The 26,541-nt window shown below is 42.3% G+C and overlaps 2 protein-coding genes across 3 annotated transcripts in view; one reads left to right on the forward strand and one right to left on the reverse strand.

Annotated features, from left to right (window-relative positions):
- Positions 1-1,606: 1,606 nt before the first annotated feature.
- On the reverse strand, positions 1,607-8,575 carry FKBP7 (FKBP prolyl isomerase 7). The gene is made up of 4 exons (XM_034785570.1): positions 8,358-8,575; positions 6,678-6,829; positions 2,659-2,792; positions 1,607-1,972 (listed from the first exon to the last, which is right to left on the reverse strand). Exons 1-4 carry the CDS (start codon positions 8,573-8,575, stop codon positions 1,811-1,813), a joined length of 666 nt encoding a protein of 221 aa, XP_034641461.1. The 3' UTR covers positions 1,607-1,810.
- An 871-nt stretch (positions 8,576-9,446) lies between these two features.
- The window catches only part of PLEKHA3 (pleckstrin homology domain containing A3), a 32,709-nt gene continuing 15,614 nt past the window's right edge, over positions 9,447-26,541 (forward strand). Inside the window, exons 1-2 of one of the 2 annotated variants that reach the window (XR_004647661.1) lie at positions 9,447-9,837; positions 24,980-25,096. Coding sequence is in view for 1 of the 2 variants with exons in the window: in XM_034785568.1 (XP_034641459.1) it covers positions 9,798-9,837; positions 24,980-25,096 (157 nt within the window). In the remaining variant the exon portion in view is untranslated. The remainder of the gene's footprint in view (positions 9,838-24,979; positions 25,097-26,541) is intronic. The other variant, XM_034785568.1, reaches the window with a different exon arrangement.

A 26,541-nucleotide genomic window follows, 5' to 3' on the forward strand; every position in this document is an offset into this window, starting at 1 on the left:
AATTTCAGGAATTGGTCTAGGCAGCAGTGGCTAGAATCCTACAGATTTTGAGGAAAATCAGAAACCAAAAGGGGGAGAAAGTAGGGACCCAAGGAGCCAGTGCTGTCAATTTAGGATAGTTATAAGTTTTAGCACCTCTGCAATTGTCTACAGATCAAGCAACTGGTTGATGTCATCTATTAATGCTTTCCAGCATAACAGTACCGCCCCCTACTTCCCCTCTACCTAAAGAATTTAACATGTTGACACATTGAGTGACTTATCTCCTAGACAAATAATAATGATAGGGGGAATGGGGTGTGTACACATCACAGCTGGCATGAGGGCCGGGAGACACACAATCCTTGGTATGGGGGCAAAATTGGGGATGCTGGTAGGAGAAAAGGGGGCACACACAACCCCTAGCATGTGGTAAGGAGACTAGGAGCACCCAGTGCTGTTGCCAATGGGGGGCGGGGGAGGGGAAGGAGAAAGCTCCCAGAGCCTCTGATATGTGGCACCTGCTGTAGAGGGTGCACACACAACCCCTGGCAGAGGAGAAATTGGGGAAAGCTGCAGGGAGTCCCTCAACTAGAGAAGGATGGGAAGGTGGCATGCAGGGGGTAGAATAGAGGAATACAGTGAACCCCTTGGGTGCACAAGAAGTTTGTCCTACAGAAGCTATGAAGGGTGTGACCCCCCATAGTAATACATTAATGCTACAAAGCATTAAGTTGCATCTGTATGCTGGTTTGTCCAGAAGTGCTTGCACAATCCTGACATAGATTCCTCTTGCCAGCAGCATAATTAAACATGACTGGACAATTTTCATTTAAACAACATTTTGACAATAAAATGTGACATCATTACAAAAATCTTAGCATAAGTATTTCAAGTAGGATAGTGGATGTAAAGAAGGCATAGATTAGTTTGGTATGACTGAACCACATGGTTCACACTTGTTAAGACTACCTGTGCATCTAGCATTACAGATATTTTTTTAGTAGCATTTATATATTTATAGCAAGTACATTTCAGCTCATAATTGGTAATTCTATCACCAACCTGTTGAATCTAACAGGCTTTTTTGGGGGGAGGGGTGGCTGAAGGGGCTAAGAACCATATTAAAATCATTTAAGACCATGTACTAATCTGATATTTTTGTTGCAAAGGTCTCTCAAATACCTTTCCACAGTTGAGGAAATTGAGCTAGAAGTCTGCAGAGAATAACCATGTTTAAATACCACGGTCGGTCTCATTTTAGTGTGGTCAGAGCCTAGCTTCTCCGACAAACACTACTCAACTGCCATGTCAACAGACCTCATATTTTGTCTAATTTTCTTTATTGTATGTTTTCATGATCTTTCTCGACCTTGATGGGGGTTCTGTGTTCCAGGGAATCCTGTTTTCCACTTCGTTCTGTTGCTCTTTTGTTTCAGCAGTGACATTGAAACCACACCTTTATTCTGAGTGCGCTAATATCAGGATTCTAATTGTATCTGACACAAGAAGAGTCACCTGATTAGTGCTCTGCTTTAGTCAAGCAGAGATGCTAATTTCAGCTAAATCATGTCCAACAAAATCACAAAATTTTATACCTGAAATAAGGATTGTGCAAGACAGACTATGACTTTTTATAATTTTATTTCTTTTGTAAAATATTAGTAACTGAAATGTTACTGGAAAGATTTTTAACACTCATCTTAAAAGGTATAAAAATTTACCATTACAAAAAAAATGTAAAACATCATGTGACAAAATGAAAGTTCTTTTTAGAGATTCTTTAAATCTAGGGTAGAGAAAGCAGTCAGGAGATTTTAGAAATAATTTGCTATAGTTCATCATGCTGATAGACATTGTACTCCTTTGCAGATATGAAGCCATCTCCGTCATGGTCATTCCTCTTAAATATATCAGCTAAAATAGAACCGTGAACTGATGCATCACGTTTTTTACCATCTCTTTCAAATTCCTGTTTCAAATAATGGCTTAGCTAAAAGAAAAAAAATAAAACATTATACTAAACATAGCTCAGAGTTAATTTTTGTAAGCTCATCGTGATAAATACTAGCATATAGGCATTCATATCACAAATATAAAATGACATCAGCTAAAAGCTCCAACACTTGAAACTCCAGAGCAAAAGTACACTAAAAGGAGCAAAACATTAGGAACTCTATAACAAAAATAATGTACTGAAATGGTTATCTCCCTATCGTCTCAATATAAGGTAACAGTGCATAGTAAAAATCTTCAATGAATAGACACATTTGAAGATATTTTCAATAGAAAACTGAGCTTGAGTGAAATTAGTTGATGTCTGACTAGTTCGTAGTGGGCAAATATCTCTATCATGAAACCATAACTGATACTCTTGCTGATTGTTGCAGCAGATAGGACAAGAATTTAGTGGGTGTAGAGTCTGAATTAACCTCTTAAATGTACTAATGGACCCTACACATTTCAATACACTCATTCCTCAAAAGGGGAGACTTTAGACACTGCGTGAGAGTGAAACAAACGTTGCATCCTTGTAAATCTGGGATGTAGCTCTGCATATAGCAAAGTAATAAGTAAAAGATGGAATCAGAGGCAGCTCATATAGGGATAATGCATGTTTTGGTTTATTGGTAGTGTTATATATATGTGTTCTATTCCAAGTCAGTTGACTCATGTTACCTCATCTCGAGAGAGTTTCTTGTCACTGTCCATGTCTATTTGAGTAAATGCTTCAACACTACGTGGTCCTTTAGTCACTGCATACAGTTCAATCTCAAAGATCAATGTTGCATTAGGTGGAATCTTGCCTTGTGCTAAGAATATAAAAAAAACATTGTAGCAGTCACATTGGTCAAAGCTCATACTACTGGTACATACATTCATACAGCAGTATTTCTATTATCTATTAGGAATGGGTTAATACTGTAATTTTCCAACTTGTGTGATACCTAAATAATAATCTGACCCCGGGCTTTATATATTACACTATTAAGCCCATCTTTGGGACTCCTTCCTACCTCATTCTTGACCCAGAGCACTCCTCTCCCGCACTGAACTCAGGACAACTCTCCTTATCTTTGTCTTCAGGGAGATATTGCCTAGTGGCCTGTTCTTTGGGTTTTGCAGCTACATGGGTCCCTCCCTATTCAACAGGTGTGCCCAAGCCCAATAGTAAAGACCCCCATACTGCAACCACAGCAAATTCTCTTGGCCACTGCTGTGCAAGCTGTAGAAAGCTGAGGGAGAGTCACCTTAGGATTTTTTTTAGCTCCCAAGGTCTCTAAGCTCATCTCACTATTAGAAGGTACAGGTGTTAGATATGAGTGTTTCCTGCTTTTCCTCTTTCTACACAATTGGAGGAGGCAGCCTCCAGCTCTCTAGAAGACGTTAATGGATTTGGGGGATGGCAGCAGGCAGATCCCCATAAACACTGAAATGCATGATTTGAGAGGCGACCAGCTAGCCCACAGCAGAGTGCAGGAGAAATAGGGGGTCTTAGCCACCAGGAAGCCCACAGAAAACATCAAAGGTAATGGATTCGGGGGTCTTTTTCAGAGAAGGAGGTTGCTGGCAAAAGGGAAATGAGATGGAGTTCCATTGGCAATCCTGATATTCAGAGGCGAATGTTTTCAGGCACTACTTACAACCATTCTATTTCTCTGAAACAAAATTAATATGTGGAAAGATATTATTCACATTGTTCATCCCAACTATCCAGACATTTAAAAACAATTTTTTAAATATACCTCAAACTATTAAAAATTCTCCTTAGGAAGCCTTGCATTAAGAGAAGTTTTGAAACACAATAGTATATACAAATGTGCCTTACAACACTTCTTTTGAAATCCTGACAATTCCACATGCCAGGCTAAAGTAATGTGTTTTTACTTTGTAAGTCTGGTTTGAAAGGATTGTAGTAATGATGCAATGTTTACACACACTCCTTCTTTGCTTGAAATGGAGACAAGCAGGCAATAAAAGCAGCAAAATTCTGCTAAAACATTTTGATATACCTGCATCTACTATTAAGGGATTTACAAATAATAAAATATAATTTGAAATATGCAACTAATTAGGAGAGAGGCTGGCTACACAGGCTGAAGTATTCAGAATCCAAGCCATCTGATCAACAAAGGAAAAATGGGCTACAGGAATGATCTGCTCAGTCCCAGAAGACAGAATGAAGGTAGGGTCTAATATTTCTGTGTCAAAGCATCTTCTGGTATCAAAGATGTAGAGGAAATATTAAATACAAAGATGGGTTACTGTATCATGGTAGACAAATAACAAGAGTGGATCAATAAGGTCTAAAAAGTCAGCCCAAAACATGCATTTGACAAACCATGCAACATGCAGTTAATGTTTAAACACACAGCTGGATCCTAATTATATGCTGGTTCACCTAAAGTTAGTATGTAGGCTAGTCTATCATCAGAATTTATTTTCGAGTTTCTACATATCCTATTAGATCTGAAGATTAAAATGTAAATCAGCTTTCTTTAACAGTGGTGGGCAAACAAACTGGTATTACTGGTATTTCTTATTTGAGATACCTATCATGAATAAAACAGTATCGAGAGGTTTCAATTTTGACTACAAAACGTGTTTTGTTAAACTGTTCCAATTGTGTAAATGTCCAACAAATATATACCATATATTTGTAACAAGTTTATCTAACATTTATTAATATAAGCTAACTAGGCAGACTTTGGTGCAAGTAATTTTAAGAATTATACATACCAGAGACAAAGACATATAAAGACCTAAAGAGCCACATGCAGCCTGACTAAGTCAAGATTAGACAGTCATCTTCCCCAGCATGCAGGAATACGCTAAGACAGAGGACAACCATGTTGCAGGAAAAAGTCTTTCTTCAAGCACTGCCTAGAACAAACAGTTATATCTAAAGTTAGATTTTAACAATGCACTTTTTATTTGATATCAATGACTTTTCTTGTTGCTACAAGGCGAGATTTGTTCATTTCTTGTTATGGTTAATGAGACAAATTCATTCTTGGTGTAACTCTACAGCCTTCAATGGAATTACATCAAGGATGAAGTTGGCTCATGGAATTTTGACATGAACAAATGATCAAACTATGATCACAGAACAGCAGCAGCATGTTTAGTCAATGCCCCATGTTCCCAGACAAAGCTGGATTACAAAGAACTAAAATATGATATTGTCTATTCAGCTGAAATGTTTCATGATAAGATTTTAAGTCCTGAATCAGCCCATTAGTCTCCTATATTGCATACCTAAATGTCATGCATTCAGATTAGGTTTCCTGTGCGCCATTCAGTGGGGTATTGGTGACTGCAACAATTATTATGCTGAGTTATGAAACTTCTCATTCAATTAGTCCCAAGACAGTTTTCAAACAAATAATGTTTCATCAACTTAATTCAGTAGTATGTAGTGAATCTCATATTGTTTTGACTGGGTGAAAATAAAAACAATTTTATTAAAAGGCCAATCTGGCAGTACCTTAATCTTAGAAATTAAGCATGAATGTAATGCAACAGGAATAAGGATGTACATAAATAGGAGGAAATAATAATAATTAGTATACTATTTAACAATTAATTATAATATTTAATAATATTAAATAATAAAAGGCCTTTCTCGTAACCTCAGAAACAGATAATTAAATCCCCTACATTCCTATAAAACAATAGTTTTCTGAAAATCTTATTTTTTTTCTTCTGGCTGTCAGTGAACCATATTTATTTTCTCCCACAAAAGAAAGTTCTCCTTGTAAAGTTGTATCTAAAGACCACTTAAAAATAACTATCAATTTACCCCTCCTGTTTGTCTGCTCCAATCCTAAATGAACTTTTGCAAAAATTCTTATATTTGGCTCTTCTGACTGCAAAAAGAGATATTAGAGGCTCTGGAAATCAAACAGGAATATAATTATAAGCACTGAAGTTATGACCTCTCCTTGCTCTCCAAGCGCTCTTTGCTGTTAGCATAAAACTCCTCATTCATGTGAAATAAGCCACCCGTGAAAGCAGCACTGCAGTTGCTTGCAGAGTTAATGTAAGTGCTGTCACTGCACTTGCTGGAGGGTGAAACTAACTGTCTTGTGGTGCTGGAAATGAAAGAGCTGTAAGCATGTTGTGTATGGAGTGCTGAGTTGAAGATCTGATTCCTTTTGATAGCTTTTCAGTTGTGGTTTTTGTTTTCAAAAAATAAGTCATGTATTATTTAGATTGTAAGCAAATTGGATCAGGGACTGGCAGCACAATGGAGCCTCAATCCTGAGAGGGTACTCTGGATGCTACAATAATACAAATAAAAGCAATGAAAGGATGATCTCTCTCTCTGTCACATGGTAGGTGCTGTTAGTAGTTGTGGTGCTCCTATCAGAGAAGTTCCTTTCTAGCAAAAGAGAGAGCTTGTTAGCATGGACCTATAATTACAGGTCCAATTCTGCCAATACTTACTCATGTGAGTTGGCCTTATTCACATGAGCAACCCCATTACATTCCTTGGAACTATGTTTGTGGGTAAGAACTCGTATGAATAAGAGTTTGCAGGATCAGGCCCTGTAATTGTAGCCATCAAATAAACCCTCAATCAAAAAAGCTTGGATGATCAATACTCAAGTAAATTATTTACAACACTGTTTTCTGTCATTTATCTGAAAACATAAAGACAAGAAAAAACAGATATGAATTTTATTTTTTTTTACCATAGCCTTCCTTTCCATACGCTAATGATGGTGGAATTGTCACTTTCCGTTTTTCTCCAGGACACATATTCATCATAGCAATATCTAATCCTTTTATGACTTGGCCAACACCCAGAACAAACCACTTTGGGTGACCTTCATTTTGTGTTCGACTACAAAAACAATAAAAAGCTTTTAGCGAGTAGACAGCAACAAAGTCAGTGTTCAAATATTTTTTAAAAAAATCACTTTAACATTTAAATACAGTATTATCTTTGGAAAGTGTGACATTATTTAGATACATTTTTTAAGAAGTCACAGTAAAGTGTACATTAAAAAGTAAACAACTGCCCATTTTTATTTATATTGAAGTATTAACATTTTTTCTGGTATAATTGGTTAAAAATCCTAAATTGAATACACAGAAAAGCTCCCATTGACTTGTTAAAGAACAAGTAAAAATTGAGTGCAAAAATTGCACCTTTCTGCAGAAAGTACAAGAGGGGCACTGGGCAAGGAAAACTCTAGTAATTTCCCTTAGCAGAGTTTCTCCAAATCACACAACTGGGGGGAGAATGTCTTCTCTCCTCTTTTCTCCTCCCGCTGAACACAAATACTGTACACAGAATAAGCTGCTAAACAGTGGATTACAGAAGATATGCAGGATGATAGGCCATCCATCTGGTGGCTTTATTCCTCAACACTAGAGCTGACCAATCCTTCAGCTCCTAGACAATATGTCTCCATTGGAGCCACACTGCCAAGTGTTCCCCTAGCATGCAATGCTTCCCCTTCCCACCTATTAAATCAAAGATCTGATGTGAAAAGAACATTGTTAAAGCTGCAAAACCAAGCACGCAAACAAGCACTGCCAATAACTTGCAGTTTCAAGAATTACCTAGATCTCCAGCAAAACCTATCAACACTACCCTATTTCAACCAGTAGTGGGCTTCCACGGGCATCATATTTTGTCCTAAACTGAGCATACTGCTTCCACACTGGTCTCAGGGAAAGAAAGGCCAAGGTCAGGAAAACTTTGATATCCTTTAAGTTTCGATTTTTGGATGAATTAATATATCTGTTGGATCCAAAACTGTAAAAGTTAATATTTTTAACATACTTCAAACTTATTTCACAGCAATAATGGTTAAGTAAAAGGTTGCTCCTTTTATTTATTGAAGAATACAAACTAATGCACTGATCAGGCAAAGACTTATGCATGTGTGTACCTTGACACACTGTGAGCAAAGTTGCTCACGTGCATTGTGCCTAGTCTACACAAGAAAACTACACTATTTATGGCACTCTTAAATTGAAATAAGAGTGTCTACATAAGAGGATGCCACTGATTTAACTAAATCAATTTCTAACAAAATTTAGTTAAATGAATACAATTTTCTGCAAGGCCTGAGTCTCTGCAAGATTGGGGCTTAATTTGGCCTAAATATTATATAATGATATTTACAGCATTTGTGGTTTGAAAGTATAGCTCTAGATATACATTTATATAATTCTAAACCTCACTGTAATTTTGGGCACTGCATACAAGTTGTTTTCCTTTTGAACAGATTCCGTATTGTCAGATCTGCTTTAACACAGATTTAAAAAGAAACAAAAGGCTAAATGTTTGCCTATTTTTTATTTGCAGAGGAGAGGCAAATCTGGTGAAGAAGAATGGTATAAATAGCACAGTTATTTACCTGCAATAAAACTTGGATCCATCACCGGCCAGGTAGCCATCATAATGTGCATTAAGCAGATCCCCCTTCTTGCTCTTTGGCTTGCATTCTTTGGGCACATGTAAAACTTCTATTTTAACTTCCTCTGCAGTGGCATCCTCTTTCTTTTGTCCGTGCGTGTGGATCGTAAGAAGACAAAAAGCCTGTAAGAAAAAAACTAATCTGACTCCGAAAGTCATGCTTGCTAAACTCGCAGGCTTGTTCTGACTCAGGTTCTTAGTGCAGCCTCAGAGTAAGAGACACCCGCCCCCCACCTAGGCTGCGTGGCATTGTTCGACGTCAGGCTGACACTAACTGGGGCGTGTACATCGTATCCTCCAACATGCTGCGTTGCTGCGGCCTGTGGGCTCCGCCAGGGCGCTACGCCCCGCCCATTTGCTCCTCCCCCCTTGACAATTTTTGATTGCCTGAGGTCTGCGAAGTCAGTACTCGGTGCGGGGTTGTCAGTCTCGTGTGCTTGCGGGGGATTCTGCCCGGGCCGGGACTGACTCCTTCCCTTGAGACCGCTTCCCTCCCAGGCCGTGTTTCAAGTGTCCCCTGGGGAAGCGGGATGCATTACCACCCCCCGGGGGGCAGGGACTTTACAGGGTGGGCTTGTTACCGTTTCTCCGCTGGTGCTGGGGGGATTTCGCGGACTGTATCACAAAGGGTCTCGCAGGCCCTTGGGATGGGGGGGGGGTGTTGCTCTATGTGTGTGCGTACCCCCTCCCCCAGGAGTTGGCGATGTCTGCACCGTCTCTCCCGCAGGGCGGGGGGGATTTGGGGGGTGCGCGTTTCCACTTCTGCTGTCGCAGCATTTTCCTTCATGTGCATTGGCCCAGCTTCGCTTTCACTCCCCTCATCCGCAGGGGGCCGAAACGTGAAGCGCTGCCACCAGTGTCATTGCGGGGGGGAGGTGGGAGGCTTCTGCTGAGAACGGGGCTGTCCCGCGGGCCGTGTGTGTCTGGCCAGGGCAGGGTAGGTTCGCCCGGAGTCACGGCACGGGCCCTCTGGCAGGTTTAGCCGGCCCCTTTCCTGCAGGAAGTAAATGAAACGTCCGGGTCAATGGCAGCAAACACGACGGCGGGGTGGGGGAGGGGGAGCCAGAGGCAGCCGAGGAACGGGGCGGGCAGAGCCTGCGGGGAGCTGGACACCTGCGGTTCCCCCCTCCCCGGACCGCCATGTGCATAGGACATGAGGCACTCTGCCGCGCCTGCTGCCCCTGTGCATAGCCCGCTGCGGGCAGCATCTGCTGGGCCAGCCGGATCCTGGGGCTGCGGCTGCTCTCGGCCCCCGAGCTGCGCGGCTCAGCCGTAAATGTCCATAGGCGGCTGCTGAGCGGGAGGGAAGGGGGAGGCTCTGCCGTTGCTGCCGCCCGTTCCCAGGAGGAGGAGGATGCTGCACGGAGCCTGGCCCTGAGCTATGGAAGGAGTCCTGTACAAGTGGACCAATTACCTGACAGGTATGGGCAGGGCGGGGCTGCTCCTGGCGCGCAGCATCGCTCTTCCGGGCGGCGCCTGGGAGTTAGCGGGCAGCGGGCCTTTGGCCCAGCGGGGAGGATGGAGGTGCTGGTGCAGGGGGATCTAGGTGAGGGTGCGGACTAGTGTCCGCTGAGGTTACGAAACCAGCTGGCCCTGGCCTGTGGAGCTGCTCGCCGCTGTTTGACTCTATCTTGCTTGGGAAGAAACGGACAGTTTTAGCCTCTGATGGCTGTTGGGTGGCCTGCCGTCGAGCAGCGGATTGCTGGTTTCCGTTCAGTAGCCTGTTGCTCCTAGGCTCGGAGAATCCAGTTGTGGTGCAGCAATGGGCGATGTCCGATTCTGTGAGTGAATGGAAGACTTTACCCCCCAGAGCTGTTGATCTGCACCTTTCACAAGAACTAAATTCATGCTGCACCCACGTTTTAAAATCCTTCCTGGAGATTACCCGAGATCTGGGAGGTGTTGGGGTCGTTTTAAAATACAGTCATTACTAAATCGCATGCTGTTTTAATTAAAGATATGTTGCATTCATACTCAGTATTTTGGAATGTACTTATATGGCCACTTTTGCTGAATATAGCCCACTGGTCAGGGTGTGTGCTACAGTTATCACTCTGTGTCTAATCTACAGAGAATATGGTTCTGTTACAGCTCTTAGCTTGAAAGCCTGGCTCTTAAACTGTAGAGGCTCATGCTTAAAGCCCTGGGAGCCCCTAGTTCAGTCAGTGGAGGATGATGGCCATCAGATGACCACTTCACAATTTTGAAAGTATGTATCCTCACAAGACCCCTGTTAGATGGGAAGGTAATGTTATCCTCAATTTACAGAGAGCCCGAGGTCATAAAGGAAATCTGGCAGAGCAGGGAATTGAAATTCTAGTCTATCACCTTAACCACTGGAGCATCTTTCCTCCTGTAGGAAATAGCTATGATAAACCATTAATTGCATCCAAACATATTGTAAGATATAGTCATTGCACCTGTCTCTGCATGCTCTTTCCTGGACACATCTTGCTCAACACAGGTGTCTCTGGGTAGCTAGTGCAGCCCTCTTACCCCTCGAGCTTTCTCTTGGCACTTGCCTGTGAATATCAGCACATCTACTAAGAATATCAGTAATTTTCTTACCTCTATCTCAAGGGTCCTGCAGATCTCTTGAAAACCCTATGACTAACTATGCCTCTGAGTTCTGGACTTGAAAAACCACTAAACGTTTATTTAACCTGAATAAATGTAACATAAACATAACAATACTTCTAAGATCCTGGCAGGCAGTAAACTGCTTCCCTTGATTGCAGTTTGTCCGACCCTCTTTGTCCTCAGGAGCCAGCGCTACCCTTCAAATTCAGCCTCCCCTCCCCAGTTCCAAACATGCAGTCTGGTGGGGCTTCTGTCCAGGAGTCCTAGCCTCTGTGTCCCCAGCAACATCTGTTCTTCTGGTCTTCATCCAAAAACATACCATATCATACAGTTGTGCTTATCAGCAATTATCCTATAATGTCTCATATCATATAATTTCAAGTTAACATAGTCCTTTCTCTGTGACAGTTCAGAAGGAAGGGGCTTGGTATTGCCTCTTGAAAATTGTCAGTCTTCCTGTAGTGAATGGCTCTGACAGAAAGTAGGATTATCAGTCTGTTCAAAAAGTGATTGAAAAGACATTAACTACAAAGGTGTCTTAATGGAATGGGTTCTGCAAATAACAATATTTCCTAACCTCCTTCTTATTACAAGCATTATTTTTGTGCCCATCACTGTGTTGTGTGGTATTTTTGGGAAATGGTGCTTTCCTATTTAGCAGGTAAGACCTTTGCTGTATTGGCTAATTCTTCTTGCCTTGTAAGACTGAAGTTTGGAATAGTCCAGCCTCTGTGGCATAGCAGAGCCGAATTGAATGTGGACAGTGACCCAGAATGGAGACAATTAATGTGGTACATTATTTCAATAAATTGCAGAGTTGCTGGACACTCACAGTTCTTGCTGATGTCCATGGAAGATGTAACTGCTCAGGCTCTCTGATCTCAGGCTGGATCTGGCCCTGTGGTAGGAAAGAGAATGTGAAGAAATACCGCATAAAAAATCTTGCAGTGTCAGTATAGTAACAAGTAGTGATGACTGGGAACCACTAATTTAGAGTACCAGAGGAAAGTAATTAATAGACAACTACAAGTTCCTGACCCAGGATGAAACATGACTGTTCTCTTAACTTAGGAATTTCTATTTTGTATGTCCAGTCACAATTAATAAATTGGATGATTGTGAGCACAGGATGAACTGTAACTGTATAAATGTCTTAGTTCTGTTAAGACCAGTCTAATTAGGGAATCCAGAATAGGACAAATGCTAAGGAATTTGTATTGCAGTAATGTCTAGCTGCCCCAACAGTGATTAGCACCCCAATTTCCAGTGGGTAGAATTTTCAGAAGTACTCGTGGGTCTTATAAGGACAAGTCCTTTGTAGTCTCTTTCAATGAGACTTTCCCCCCTAAGTTTCTTAGGCTCTATTCAAAATCCTTCCCTGAATTTACACATAGGAAGAGACAGTCTCTCCTTAGAAGAACTTCCAGTCTAAGGCACTGATCCAGCTAGATCTGTGTTGGCCATCCACACAGATTAAGTTGCAGAATCTGGTTGTAAATAGACACATGATGGACAAAAGGCATGAGAAAGGAAATATTATCGCCATTTTACATCTGGGGAACCAAGGCACAGAAGATTAAGTGACTTGTTCAAAGTCAGAGGGGTTGAGTCAGAAATTGAGTTCAGTAGAAATGTTACAGTAGGCACAGCGGCTGTACTGCTGTAGCATAGACACTTATTAGAAGGGGTTCTTCTGTCACTGTAGTAAATTCACCTCTCCAAGAGGCAGTAGCTAGGTTGACGGAAGAATTCTTTCATCAACCAAGTGGTGTCTGGAGCTTAGGTTGGTTTAATTACATCACACAATGTGTGAAATTTTTCACATTCCTGAGTGATGTAGTAAAGCTGACCTAACTTTGTAGTGTAGACCAGCCCTAAGATAGGGTGCATACTGTAATATCTTCTTATAACATAGAGATCTGTTCTGAAAGCTTCTGACGTATCATTCCAAATGACTCGCAATAGGCTTGTCTGTGTACACTTGCTTGCACCAAGCTTCAAGACTGCATTCTTCAATACTCCAGTGCCAGCTCTGAGTTTTATCACAAATCTCTTGATATTTAATATTTATCTTAAATCTCCATCTCCTGTAGTAAAGTGATTGCATGAGAATCTCAGCTCCCCCCTCCCCCTTTTTTAAAAAGTCTAATCCTCATGGTTGTGGAGAAAAGCTTGAAAGTGTGAAACCTAAATGCTCAAAAGTTTCATGATATTTTGGGACCTGACTTATAATTTTTGAACCCTTAGGGTTGGCAATACCATAGTTCTGAAAACAGTTCTATCTCTGGCACTAGTGAGTTGATCGGTTTTTAATTAGCGGTGCAGGAAGATCTGTGGCTGACAGCTTTTTGTCAGGAGTGGGTCCATCCATGTGTGCAGTTGGGTTTTGTAGACCTCATCCTGTGGCCCTCACTTGTGTGAGTAGTTCCATTGAAGTTAGTGGAACTAAGTAGCAGTTGAGTACTGGTGAATAACGCCCTGTATAAAATCACGGCAGTGTCCTGGTTAAATGTTCTAATTTCATGGGATATGTATGACCACTAAGTCCCACCCGCAACCCCGAGCTGCTGCAGCTTTTCCAACAGTGGGGACATAGAAGCAGGTATGCCTTCTTCTAGCTCCCTGCTGACTGAAACCATGCCTGCTCCTGGGGGGGATTAGTGGACCAGTCCCATATGGGAGTGGAGTAGGGAGGTGGTGGACCAATCCCATCTTGAGGAGTGGAGGCAAGGTGATGTGGGTCATGCGATGTCTCACTATTGATGACAGCCAGTCCGGCCTAGGCCATTGCCTCTGCTTTCTGCCCGTTTGGTAGGGTGAGGGGGCAATGCTGACAACATGCAGCAATTAGGAGCCCTGGCCTGCCCCAGTGGCCTCCGGCAGGCCTAGGGGAGATGCTGCAGGAGCTGTGACCAATATCTGTTGCCTGAAGCCCAAGCAGCTGTGTGAAGCCCAACAGATATTTGGCTAATTTCACAATTTTCACACAGGCTGTGACACTGTAATTTATACAGGGCTTTACTGATGAAAGTAAAGGTTGTAGGTGTCAGGCCGTATCAGAGAGAGAGAGTCAGTCAGTCTGTGTGCCTGTCCTCAGGTAAAAAAAAAAGATTAGTTTCCAGTGTAGATATTTGTGTCCTGGAAGTCAAAAACTATTTCCCAGATCAAAAAGAAGTGTTAGCTTGGACAGAACTGGGTGTAAGGACTGAGCGGGTGGGATAAAACTATATAAATGAAAAAGCTGAACAGCACAAAATTTTTAAAAAAACCTTTGAAGTGCTGCAAAGCACTTACTAATGTTAGTGAAAACTTGTAACATAGCAAGAATGTCCGCACTGAAGTATTTGCCAAAAATATATTGCAGCTGTCAGTTTATTTCTAGGGGGAAATTGAATGAACCTCTGCTTTCACCATTAGCAAACTCACTGAGTTTCTTTAATTTTGTTTCTCCTCTTCCTTTTCCCTTCATAGGATTCCCCTTGGAGACAGTCATTAGTACTGCATCCTTTCACCATGAAAAAGATTTATTTTCTGCCAATTCAGTGGAACTAATTGTCCCCCTAGAGTGAATCAGTATAGGATCATATAAAATGCTTATTCAGGCCTCTTGTTTAATTGTGGTGCCGCTGGCTTTTTTCTGCTCTCTTGTTATTCTGTTCCTTTTCTGTGCTGCTCTGCTTCAGTGAATTCAGATGTGTTTGGACAGCAAAGTTAAGCTATCAGAACCTGTGAAATGTCAGAGGGGTGGTTGCCTGGCTGCCTGTATACACGCTAATAGAGCATGATGGAAGAGTGCAAAGGAAAGAAAACACGGAACTAGTTCTTCAAATGTAGGAGGCTATCATGATTGTCTAACCATTTTCTTTTAAAACAATCACACCCCAGATTACCTCTGTTTGCTGAATTGAACTGTCGTGTAAGTTTGCGTCTTACCTAAACCAAGTATCATTCTGTTCTATTTTTATCTTTAATGATATGTCAAGTGTGACCTCAGTGTTCAGCATGACTTGAATTTATCACGCTAATGCAAGCCTCTTTTACACTCCTAGTACCATTACTCCAGGAGTGGAGTTCTAAGATAGAGCCTGAATTTGAATCCTGTGCATAGTAGCAAACTATGCTACACTGAGCTGGCACCACAAGCATGTTTTGGTTGGTTTGCTTTCAGATTTTTGATATCCTTTTTATGCTGTGTGCTTGACATCCTTCTCAAATATATGGGTGGGTGTACTTTGCTACACAGCTGGGGACCTTATGTGCACGTCTTCCTGTGAAAGACTAGTTAGGTTATTATCAAATGTTAAATAGCTATTTACAATCTTTATTCTCCATGATGAATGTATTTAATAGAGATACTTTGTATTTTTAGTGAAATGTCAATGAATATAGTATGTGTATCCTGTGGCCACTTTCTTTTTGAAGTAGTATTAGTCAGATTGTAGTTATAACCCCTTTTTCATGCACAAAAATGAAAAATTACTGGGCAGGTTTCCTTAAGATGTAGTTCTTGTTTAATGGATACTGCCAACTTGAAATCTATTCTATTTTTGAAATATTACTTAATTACAGACAGTACATCTGCCCGCAGAATCTCACTGTTAAATTTGGGGCCTCACAATTTTTTTATGGTTCTTTCCTCCTTTATTGCTATCTCGACATAAACAGATGACAATTACTATTTCTCCTCTATTGTTAGTTAGTAAAACAGATTATACACAGTGCTGTCAAATGCACAAATTAAATAAACTGAAAACATATTTTTAAATCTTTCAGTTACACTGTAGCTATTTTCGAGCCAGTACCTGCAAGCACTTATGCAAGCTCGACAAACTACACGTGGAACATTCACATTACTCCGTATGATGTCTGCCTATGGCAGAGTCTCGGACGGGTTTTGAAAAACCTAGAACTCCAGGAATTCACAGTATTCTGAATGTAAAGGGGAAACAAATCTCTGTGAAAGCCTATGGAAAAATCAGTCATAGAGCTTTTTTGTGCCCATTTTTTGTCAGTCCACTGAATATTTTTGTAGTCCAAAAATATCAGATTATATCTTGTTCTAAAGCTATTGAATTTCAGTTTCTTATTTGCAAGAGATACCAAAAATATTTTATTACATTATACAACCATGAAAGACCATGTTTACAGGGCTCTTATAACATGAGCATTAGCACCTTGAGACAAAAGTGTACAAGCTGATTTAACTATCAGAAGTACAGCACGGAATCAGAAAACAAATGTTTTTAAAATAAGTGAAAATATTTTCTTTACTAACATTAAGTGAACATTTTAATGTACACAAGTTATGCACATATGTTAATGTTCTGTTTTGAGAAACTTTTGGATTCCATGGCATATTGAATCAATATCTTATTAGGTCCCTTATTATAACACATATACTGATTTGATAATACTGTCCTTAAGCACTAAGTGTTAGTACATTGACACAAGCTTGTTCCGATTCTGTACATTTGCATGCTCCTATACAAACAATTCATGCTATTCTGCACCTGCATCATGGACTTCTGCACCCTGTTGTGCAGCCACAGAATATTGCCTCCAGGCAGTCTTCTGGTATTGGTGGCAATGACATGAGCTCTGGCACCAGACTCATGGAACATGGCTCTAGTGTTCATTGTCCATTGTGATATGGGCTTTCACGTTGTAAGACAAGGCTCATCTGCTGAGGTCTGAGCAAGTCTTGGTGAAACCTACAGTTCCACCTTCTTTCTTTCCTATGCCATTGAACCACTCTTGGCTCTGATCAGGGTCCATGTGATTGAACTTCTGACATGATCACTTGACAACTATGTTCCCTCACAGAAACCCCTTAAACATGCAGTATCTCCAGTCCATCGGTTTCACAGAACTGGACTGTCTTGTATTATGGATGCTGGTATTTTTATTGGGATCACTACAACTTGCCACTCATGATATATCAGTTGCAGATGCTCTTGCTTTCTGTGACCTCTGGATTTTGGTTTGCCACATGACTGATACTGTCTATCCTGACTGAAAGATGAACTCAGTTCTGTCAGTGGCCTCTCTGTATATGATATCTTGAAGTTTCTTTCTAATGGCTGTTGCCTCCCTTATTCTATGCAAGTTTGAGGGTCTAAACATCAGAATTTAACTTGGTAACAACCGTTTTTGAAATCAGCAGGTTCAAATTATGTTAGAAAAAGTTGTTACCAACTTTAAACAAAAAAATGCATCTAGATCCCCTATGGAGGATTGATTGAGTTTTCTGTCTAGTCTGTAATGTTGCCAAACCATTGCAAACTATTTTTCAGTCTACTATGTATTGTTATACAATCCTCCTTTTTAAACCAAACCAAAAACAATTACAGCTTGTTTTTCTAGTTTAAACGTATGCCCATCCAGCAATATACAAGGCGCAATCTATCACATATTTTTTCACACACAGGGTACTCTCTATATCACCCGGTTTACTATAAGATAAAACATTTTCTGGTTTTGCTTGTTACTGTCATAAACTTCTCTTGTTTACTTATATGCATTGCCGGTGACATCAAGGATCAAATATGGCCAGAATAATCTTCTGTTACAAGGTCCCTTCTTATCAACACAAGTCCATGCAGCAGATCATGGATTCGTGTGCTCTTCACATAGTTCAAAGATAAATACAATGTAGTCTCAAAAGCAGTTGCAGAAAATGTGTTATGGGGATAAACTAGAAAGAGATTTTTTAAACTGCATATTTCGATGTAAACGAAACTGAAAACTTTTGAATTGCAACTGATCAAGATAATCATGATTTTCTTTCTTTCTTCCTTTCTTCCTTATTTTTATTGTTTGACAGAGGTAATTACTTAGTTCTTTTTGGATATTCTTACAGATTAAAAGGACCGATCAAACATTCACTAGAGTCAAATACTGTTATAATATGAAGAGACCATAGGAGTATGTCCTATCTGCTGCCTTTTCTCCTGCTTAAACATTTGAAGTTCAGGGGTGACGGGTTTCATTTGTGAATCATAAAATCATGGTTCCTATTCTCTCTTCCAGTGCACCCTCTTTATCTTATTTTACATAGACGGAGTAGTGTGACTGAATACACCACTGCATTCGCACCTATGCATTATTGTAATAATCTTTGTACCAAATATGCCTTGTGAGGTATCATCTGAAAACGAATAATATCAATATCAATTGGTCAATAATATCATGGTGAAATGTATGTAGTAACATTTTATGTAAAGTTATGAATTCCCCTTGTATGGTGATGTTGGCACTTGTTTAAACCCACATAGCCCTGTCTAGGCAGAAGCTGTTAAACATGTCTATCCTAAACAAAGATTTATTTTTACCTCAATTTACATATATGTAGTAAACAGGGTCATTGGGACAGGAAGAGGGGGTAAACTCGTTTCTCAAAGACAAAGGACAAGCTGACACCTCTAACCAAATGTCATCAACAGAGCTGTCCCTTGGGTACAGTGAATCGGGGCCACTCTCCCGGGCCCTGAGTTTTGAGGGGCCCCACGGGCAGGGAGGTGAGGTGGGATGCGGGTGGGCGAATGGGGTGAGGAGGCGAACAGGGAGGCAAGTAGCAGGCGGATGGGGGGGTGGGGAGGAACCCCCCTACCGGAACCTTCCCCTCCCCCCAGCGCCTCCTGCCCTCCGGCAGGCCCTGCCAATCAGCACCTCCCCCTCCCTCCCAGTGCCTACCATGGATCAGATGTTTCGTGGCATTAGGAGGCGCTGGAGGGCGGAGCGAGGGTGCAGCAAGTTTGAGATGGGGACGGAACTGAGTGGGGGCAGGAAGAAACAGGGCGGGGTGGGGCCTTGGGAGAAGGTGTGGAGTGGGGGTGGGACCTGGGCAGGGCTGGGGAGTGGGAGCACCCTTTAGCAGATAGGCACAGAGTTTCTAATGTCCTGGGCCCCGCACCCCCCTAGGGACAGCCCTGGTCATCAAAGCTGATTGGCAATCACTGGTCAAATGGCCACTCTTTGGCAACAAAGGGGAGCAGGAACAGATGGTTCTTCATTTTAGCAAGCAATAACATGGAATCTCTTTCACCATGAGATCCCATTTCTCCGGCCTCACAGCTGGAAGGAACTTTATCTAGAGGTAACCCTCAGGAAAATGCTTTTTAAAGGGTGACTGAACTAGAAAAACGAGGGGCAAAACCACCCGAGGTTATCTCCATCTCTCTACCCCTCTCTCTTTCACCTAAAAAGACAAAGAAATCAACCCTTTGATTTTGGGGGAGTTCCTGACCTGAGAATTTGGGCAGCAATGTTTCTGGGAACCTGTGGTAAGGATTTAACTTGAATGAAGTCTAGCTTGTTAAATTCAGCTACTAGAAAGTATTCTATCTCTTTTTCTCTTGTAACTGTTTCTGACTTTAATACTTTATCCATGTACTCACTTAAAATCTCTCTCTTTATAGTTAGATTAACTTGTTTTTTTCTAATCCAAACTAACCCAGTGTTGTGTTTAAATTGAGCTGTTTGGTAATTCCACTTAAAGTAGCAGGCTGTTGGATATTGATCCCTTACAGGGGCTAGGGTGACCAGGTGTCTGGTTTTCGACCTGAACACCTGGTCAAAAAGGGACCCGGTCGGCTCCAGTCAGTACGCCGACTAGGCCGTTAAAAGTCTGGTCAGCAGTGCTGTGGAGCTAAGGCAAGTCCCTACCTGTCCTGATACTGCACTGCACTCCAGAATCGGCCAGCAGGTCCAGCTCCTAGGCGGGGGGGCCATGAGGCTCTGCGCGCTGTCCCTGTCCAGAGCACCGGCTCCGCACTCCCATTGGCCGGGGACCGCGGCCAAAGGGAGCTATGGTGCGGTGCCTGTGGACAAGAGCAGCGCATAGAGCCACCTGCTGCGCCTCCACCTAGGAGCTGGACCTGCTGCTGTCTGCTTCCGGGGCGCAGCATGGAGTCAGGACAGACAGGAAGCCTGTCTTAGCACTCCCACTGCGCCACTGACCAGGAGCCGCCAGAGGTAAGCCCAAGCCCCAACCCCTTGCCCCAGCCTTGAGCCCCCCCAAACCGAGAGCCTCCTCCTGCACCCCAAACCCCTCATCCCCACCCCAGAGCCTTTACCCCCCAGATGGAGCCCTCACCCCCCCTAAACCCCAGACCCAACCCCCAGCCCAGAGCCCTCTCCCACACCCTGAATCACTCTGCTCCACCCCCCAGCCTGGAGCCCCCTCCTGAACCTCAAACCCCTCAACACCAGCCCCACTTCCCAGTGAGCCTGCACCCCCAGCCGGATCCTACATCCCTGCCCAGAGCCCCCTCTCGTACCCTGAACCCCTCATTTCTGGCCCCACCCTGAGCCCACATCCCCAGTTAGAGCCCTCACCCCCTCCCGCACCCAACCCCCATACCCCAGCCCAGTGAAAGTGAGTGAGGACGGGGAAGTGTAGTGAGCAGGGGGCAGGGCCTTGTGGAAAGGGTGGGGCATGGGCATGGCCTAAGGAAGGGGTGGGGTTAGGGTGTTTGGATTAGTGCGATTAGAAAGTTGGCAACCCTAACAGGGGCAATGGACCTATAATATGTGAACTGTCCAGGAGAAGGTTGGACAGTGCAGAATGCATGTTTTGGGGAAAATTAGGGACTGGGAGTGTGTTGGCGTCACCCTGCGAGTAGTAACTAAGGCTGCTGGAAGCTAGAATGTGGCTGGTGTGTTGCTGACAGACTGCTGGGGTCAGAGTTGCTGGACCAGGGCTGCAGCTATACACAGACGCTCAGGGTGTGACTTTCATGCTGTTTGTGAGCAGACCAGGTTGGGAGCTACAACAACCAATCATTGTCAGGTACCCAGGGTTGCAGGGTAGATGTTCTAGGTTGCACCCCAGAATGTGACAGGTATAAATGAGATCAGAGGAATACCCCCAGTGTAAGGGGGGGGATTGTAAGCCAGCTGGCAAAGAGGTGTCAGAGCAGTTCTACAATGCCCTCTTCCCATCTCTCAGTGTGGTTTGCATTATGAAGGAAGGAGCAGGTGCATCTGTTCTTTGTTCCCTGCAGCATATAAAGGGCCAAGAGAAATAGAGTGTAAGGTAGAGCACCACTAGACTGCTCTAGCTTACTCCAGAGGGGACCGAACCAGGCCCCAATGGTCCCTGAACAATCCCAGTATGAAGTAGACATCAAGATGGGGTAACGTTATCTTTGCACCTCCCTACTATCATTCCTGTGCTAAACACAGAAATGGAGTAACACAGATCTGGGACCATTGTTTCTTCATGCTGTCTCTTGCTGTCACCTATGAGGATATGTGCATTTCATCTACGAGTTGGGATGATCTCAGGTTTGTCAAGCATGCTTCCACTATGCCACAGTGCATCAAATAGACATACCACAAATTGGCCAGGCTATAATGAGTCTAATTGTTGTTCTTCCTGATTATTTGGGCTGTTGGCCCGAATCCCTGCTGCTACTGTTAATTGCAAGCCTTGACCCAGGAGTCCTGGGATAGTCTGTACACCAAAATGTCCTGTGCCTGTGCAACAAGTCAGGGAGAGAATAAGATCATGTTTTAAAAGGTGCCAATAATGTCAGTAATTTTAAAAGTTAAATTTTAATAGAAGTCTCTTAAATCCAGCACTTAGCCAAGCTATCCGTATTTAGCCCTTTCAGTCTTTGTTCAAGTCAATTCCTTTTAGCCCCAAAACCATTCTTGTTGCTGGCCTCCTAATGCCCTCTGCAGTATTCCAGGTGTGGTCTTGCCACACCTGTATAGAGGATTATTGCCTTCCTGCCTTCTACAAATGCCACTTAAGATTACTTTTTGCTGCCATCCTGCATTGCAAACTTTTCTAATTAATGTATCAAAAATAAACAAACAAAGTTCCCAACCAGGCTTTTCATGTCCTTTTGCTGAGTAGACAGGCAATCTTATTGCTATTAACCCTGCCCTTCTGCTCCTATCTCCTCCCTGTTGTGGCCCCCTTAATTCTGCTGGTGTCTGACATTAGATCGTAAATTTTTGGAGGGGAAGTGATCATGTCTGTTTATTTGTCCTGTGAGATCTACTCTTTTGAGTACTATGTTAAAGTTGTAAATAATAATAACACAATGATATCCCTTAGCTGTAAGTCTCTCTCAGGTTTAATGTTTGCCAAGTTTCTCCTTCCTATAGAATGTCTATGTTATGGATTATTTGTTTCCTGATGTATTTACTTTTGTTATTCCTGGCTGAATTTCATTTATTATTTCCTTTCTATATTTGTAACCTATCTAGAATCCTTTGAGTTATTAATTGTTGTCACTGCTGTTTGCTGCCCCTTCCTGTCATGATAATCTCGCCTACTTCATCAGTATCTTTAATGAAGATATTAAATATAACTAGACCTATCACCAGCTTCTGCAATACCCCATTACAAACATCTTCCTCCAAAGTTGACGTGCACTGCAGTTTATTTAGTTCTGTCGGTTGGTTTTCAAGTCTAAATGGCAGTGTTTTTTGGGAGATGCCACCAAGTGCTTTTACTAAAATCTAGATGCTGCATCTATTGCATTTTTTTCATCCACCAATTCTGTCATTCTGTTTAAAAAGTAGACATGTTTGACTGTAATTTCTGTCTTTTTAATGTACATAATGATGTGCCTCTGTAATTCTAAATCTGTTGCTACTGGTATCCTTCTCCTAGTATTCAATACTGCATTTTAGGTTGTTTATTTATTTTCTTCAGCTGTCAGACCTATTTAGCTCACAGTACAGAGGTGGGTGGATGAGATTCAGAACATCCTAAAGATATAAAATCAAGCATGTAGGTGCATGCATTTTGTTTATTTATTTGATAACTGTAGTTTAGTCCTGAATATTTAGGATAACACTTCATAGTATACTAGTGCATATAAGTACAGTAGTATATTTTGTAGAAGTATTGAAGTCAGAGGCTTGGTCTATACGTAAAAGTTTTGCCAGCATTTCTATGTTGGGGGGAAAAAAATTAAACCAACGTAGATGTGCTAGCAAAAGCCTTAGTGTAGACCATATCATAAAGATTCTGGTACACATTCTTCTTTCCCTGTCCAGAAGGTGTGGCACCCAGCACTGGGGCCTGCTTCTGCTCCCATTGAATCAATGATAAAACTCATAATGACTTTAATGGGAGCAGGATCAGTAGAGCCCTGCAAATCCACGGGTATCCGCTTTATATCCATGGACCATTTTTGCGGATAGCAGCGTGGGTGCAAATACAAATTTTGTATCCGCACAGGGCTTTGACGGTAACAGCTGGGCAGCCCTCTATGAGGAACTGCGGCGCAGACCCTTCACCTGCCCGGGGAGTGTGTTTGAGAGCAGCCCCGGCCGTGTCCCTGCTCCCCAGGCTCCCTGCCTCTTTGAGGGTAGGTGGAGGGTCCGCATGGGGGTGCCTTGGAGCCTCAGCCCTGCCACGGTAAGTAGAGCCCTGCAAATCTGCAGATATCTGCAGACATTTTTGTATCTGTGCAGGGCTCTAAGGATCAGACCTCTAGCTGAAGCTTGTCAGTATATGATTCAGCTTCCTCCCTTCAAAGCCACTGCTATTGGATTTCTTCAGTTTGCTCTTGTGGAATAATGCAGCCATCCATGCTGTGCACTGCACTGTCCTTTCGGTCAGTAGGTTCATGGCACCACAGTCAGTGCCATTCTAATTCATAGATAACCAGAAAGTGGCTATTTAGTAGACTGGTAAGATGGTGCTAGCACTATGAGACAAAGTGCATCACCTTTTCCTACTACCTGGTTCCCCAGTCCCAATCCTCCGTTGAACTGTGTTCTTGTTGTGCTACACTGACTTATTATTTTGTTTTCAGTTATTTACAAAATATCTGCTGTTTTTGACATAATTTGAAATGGGCCAGTGTAGTAGGATGAGTTATGTTAATTAGCACTAATGACTGGGATATCTATTGTGAAATACAAAGTTTTATGAGTTGGCAAGTTAGCCTATAAAAAGAGCTTTAATAAAATCAAGTATGCTGTATCTGCATATAATTTATGTATTTGATAACTCTAGTTTAGCCCTAAATATTAGGATAACACTTCATAGTGTACTAGTGCATATAAGTACTGTAATATATTTTGCAGAAGTAGTGAAGTTAGAGACCTGGTCTACATGTAAAAGTTTTGCAAGCATACCTATGTTGGTTAGTAGCATGAAAGAAGTAAACTCCCTAACCAAGGTCATTGTGTTGGCAAAAGCCTTAGTGTAAATGCAGTTATACCAGCAAAAAAGTCCCTTTGCCAGTGTGTCTTTTTCATTCATGGAACTGGTATAAGCTATGCCAACAAAAGAACACTCTTCTTTTTTTTTTTCCTAATATAAGCTGCGTCTCCACTAGGAAGGCTTGCTAGTATAGCCATGCTGGCAAACCCTTTCTAGTATAGACGAGGTCTTAGTAGTAGATGACTCCATTATAGTGTTCTGATATTAAATCATTTTTGAGCAATGGGGTAGAAACCACCTTTTTTGTGTTTGTGCATGAGAGGGTATGTGTGTGTGTGAGAGAGAGTGTGTGCAGGATCTATAGATTAGGAACTGTGAAATAGAGTGTGTAGTACTGTAGGGAACAGAGATTGTAGCCTAATGGTTCATTATGTAGTTAATCTTAATCTTATTGAGGCCCACTGAAGAATATACTTGAAAGATGATGGTCCTCAAGAGGTCTGTGATTTACAAGACTTCAACATAGGATACTTTTGGCAGTTAAATTAAAAATATCATTATTCTGTAAACTGGGAGATAATATAAATGGGAATATTATTGCTAATGAAACATTGCAAAAAGAGTTAGTGTAAAATATCTTTATAATAGTTCATGTATACAGCACATCTGATCTTCAAAACGAAGATGCTTCTTTTACTTCCTGTGAACATCACAGTAGTATTTGCATCTGTGTAAATCCTGTTTCTCTTAATGGTTTAACAGACAAACAGCTTTACTTTTGATTGAACTTGCATTTGCAATTAAACAATTAGTATAACACTTTTCTCTCATATTTATGGTCTTCCTAGGTTGGCAGCCTCGCTGGTTTGTTTTAGACAATGGAATATTGTCCTACTATGATTCACAAGATGATGTTTGCAAAGGCAGTAAAGGAAGTATAAAGATGGCAGTATGTGAAATTAAAGGTAAGATTTAAATACGTTTTTATTAGAGGAAATTTTAATTGGCAAGGGGATGAACAAGATGACCTAATACCACTTTTGCATCATTAATTTCTAGGATGCTTAAAAAAGGTAAGGGGAAAAATCACATCTAGACATGTTTAGTCAGACGTGCTTGCTACATCAACCCCAATTAGTTACTGAACATGAACTCTGAAGCAAAATAATAATGAAAAAGGTTATGATACTTACTGCTCCTTTATGAGGTTTAAAAACAGCCATATAAACCTAGGGTATTAAGAACTTTTCTATTTATGTCTTACATTGGAAATATCATAAATGAAGGCATCTGAAGCTGTTACCATAGCTACAGCTCTTCTCCCTCCCAAACTCAGGGTATGTCTACACTACGAAATTAGTTCGAATTTATAGAAGCCGGTTTTATTGAAATCGGTTGTATACAGCCGATTGTGTGTGTCCACACAATAAAATGCTCTAGGTGCTCTAGTCGGCGGACCGCGTCCACAGTACAAGGCTAGCGTCGACTTCCGGAGCATTGCACTATGGGTAGCTATCCCACAGCTATCCCACAGTTCCCGCAGTCTCCGCCGCCCCTTTGAATTCTGGGTTGAGATCCCAATGCCCGGATGATGCAAAACAGTGTCGCGGGCGGTTCTGGGTACATATCGTCAGGCCCCTCCCTCCCCCGTCACAGCAACGGCAGACAATAGATTCGCGCCTTTTTACCTGGGTTATCTGTGCAGACAACATGGAGCCCGCTCAGCTCAGCTGAGCTCACCGTTACCATATGTCCTCTGGGTGCCGGCAGATGTGGGACTGCATTGCTACACAGCAGCAGCTGCTAACTGCCTTTTGGCGGTAGACGGTGCAGTAGACTGGTAGCCTTCATCGGCGATCTGGGTGCTGGCAGCCGTGGGGCTTGCCTTTTGGCAGTAAATGGTGTATTACGACTGTTAGCCGTCCTATTGCAAGTCGGGTCATCGTACGTTAGCAGAGTCTTTCCTGAGCAACCGATTGTGCAATAGGCCTGAAGACCATCGTCATACACCGCCCCGTATTTGCTGCCAAGCACCCAGAAAGATGCCGAGGGCTATCAGTCACGCTGCACCGTCGTCTTAAGATGTAAAAAATAGATTTGCTCTGTATTCATTTGCTTCCCCCTCCCTCCGTCAAATCAACGGCCTGCTAAACCCAGGGTTTTCAGTTTAATCTTTGGGGGGGACCATTCTGTGTGACAGTTGTTTGTGTCTCTCCCTGATGCACAGCCACCGTTCTTGATTTTAATTCCCTGTGCCTGTACGCCATGTCGTCACTCGGCCCCCCTCCCTCCTTCCCCTAGTCCGTCAGATACTACGTTTGCGCCACAGCTCAGAGAGCCGAGAAGCAGTTCGCGCCTTTTCTTTGAATTCTGGGTTGAGATCCCAATGCCCGGATGATGCAAAACAGTG

Source organism: Trachemys scripta, chromosome 11 (assembly GCF_013100865.1).
Source record: "Trachemys scripta elegans isolate TJP31775 chromosome 11, CAS_Tse_1.0, whole genome shotgun sequence".
In the NCBI taxonomy this organism is placed as follows: Eukaryota; Metazoa; Chordata; order Testudines; family Emydidae; genus Trachemys; species Trachemys scripta.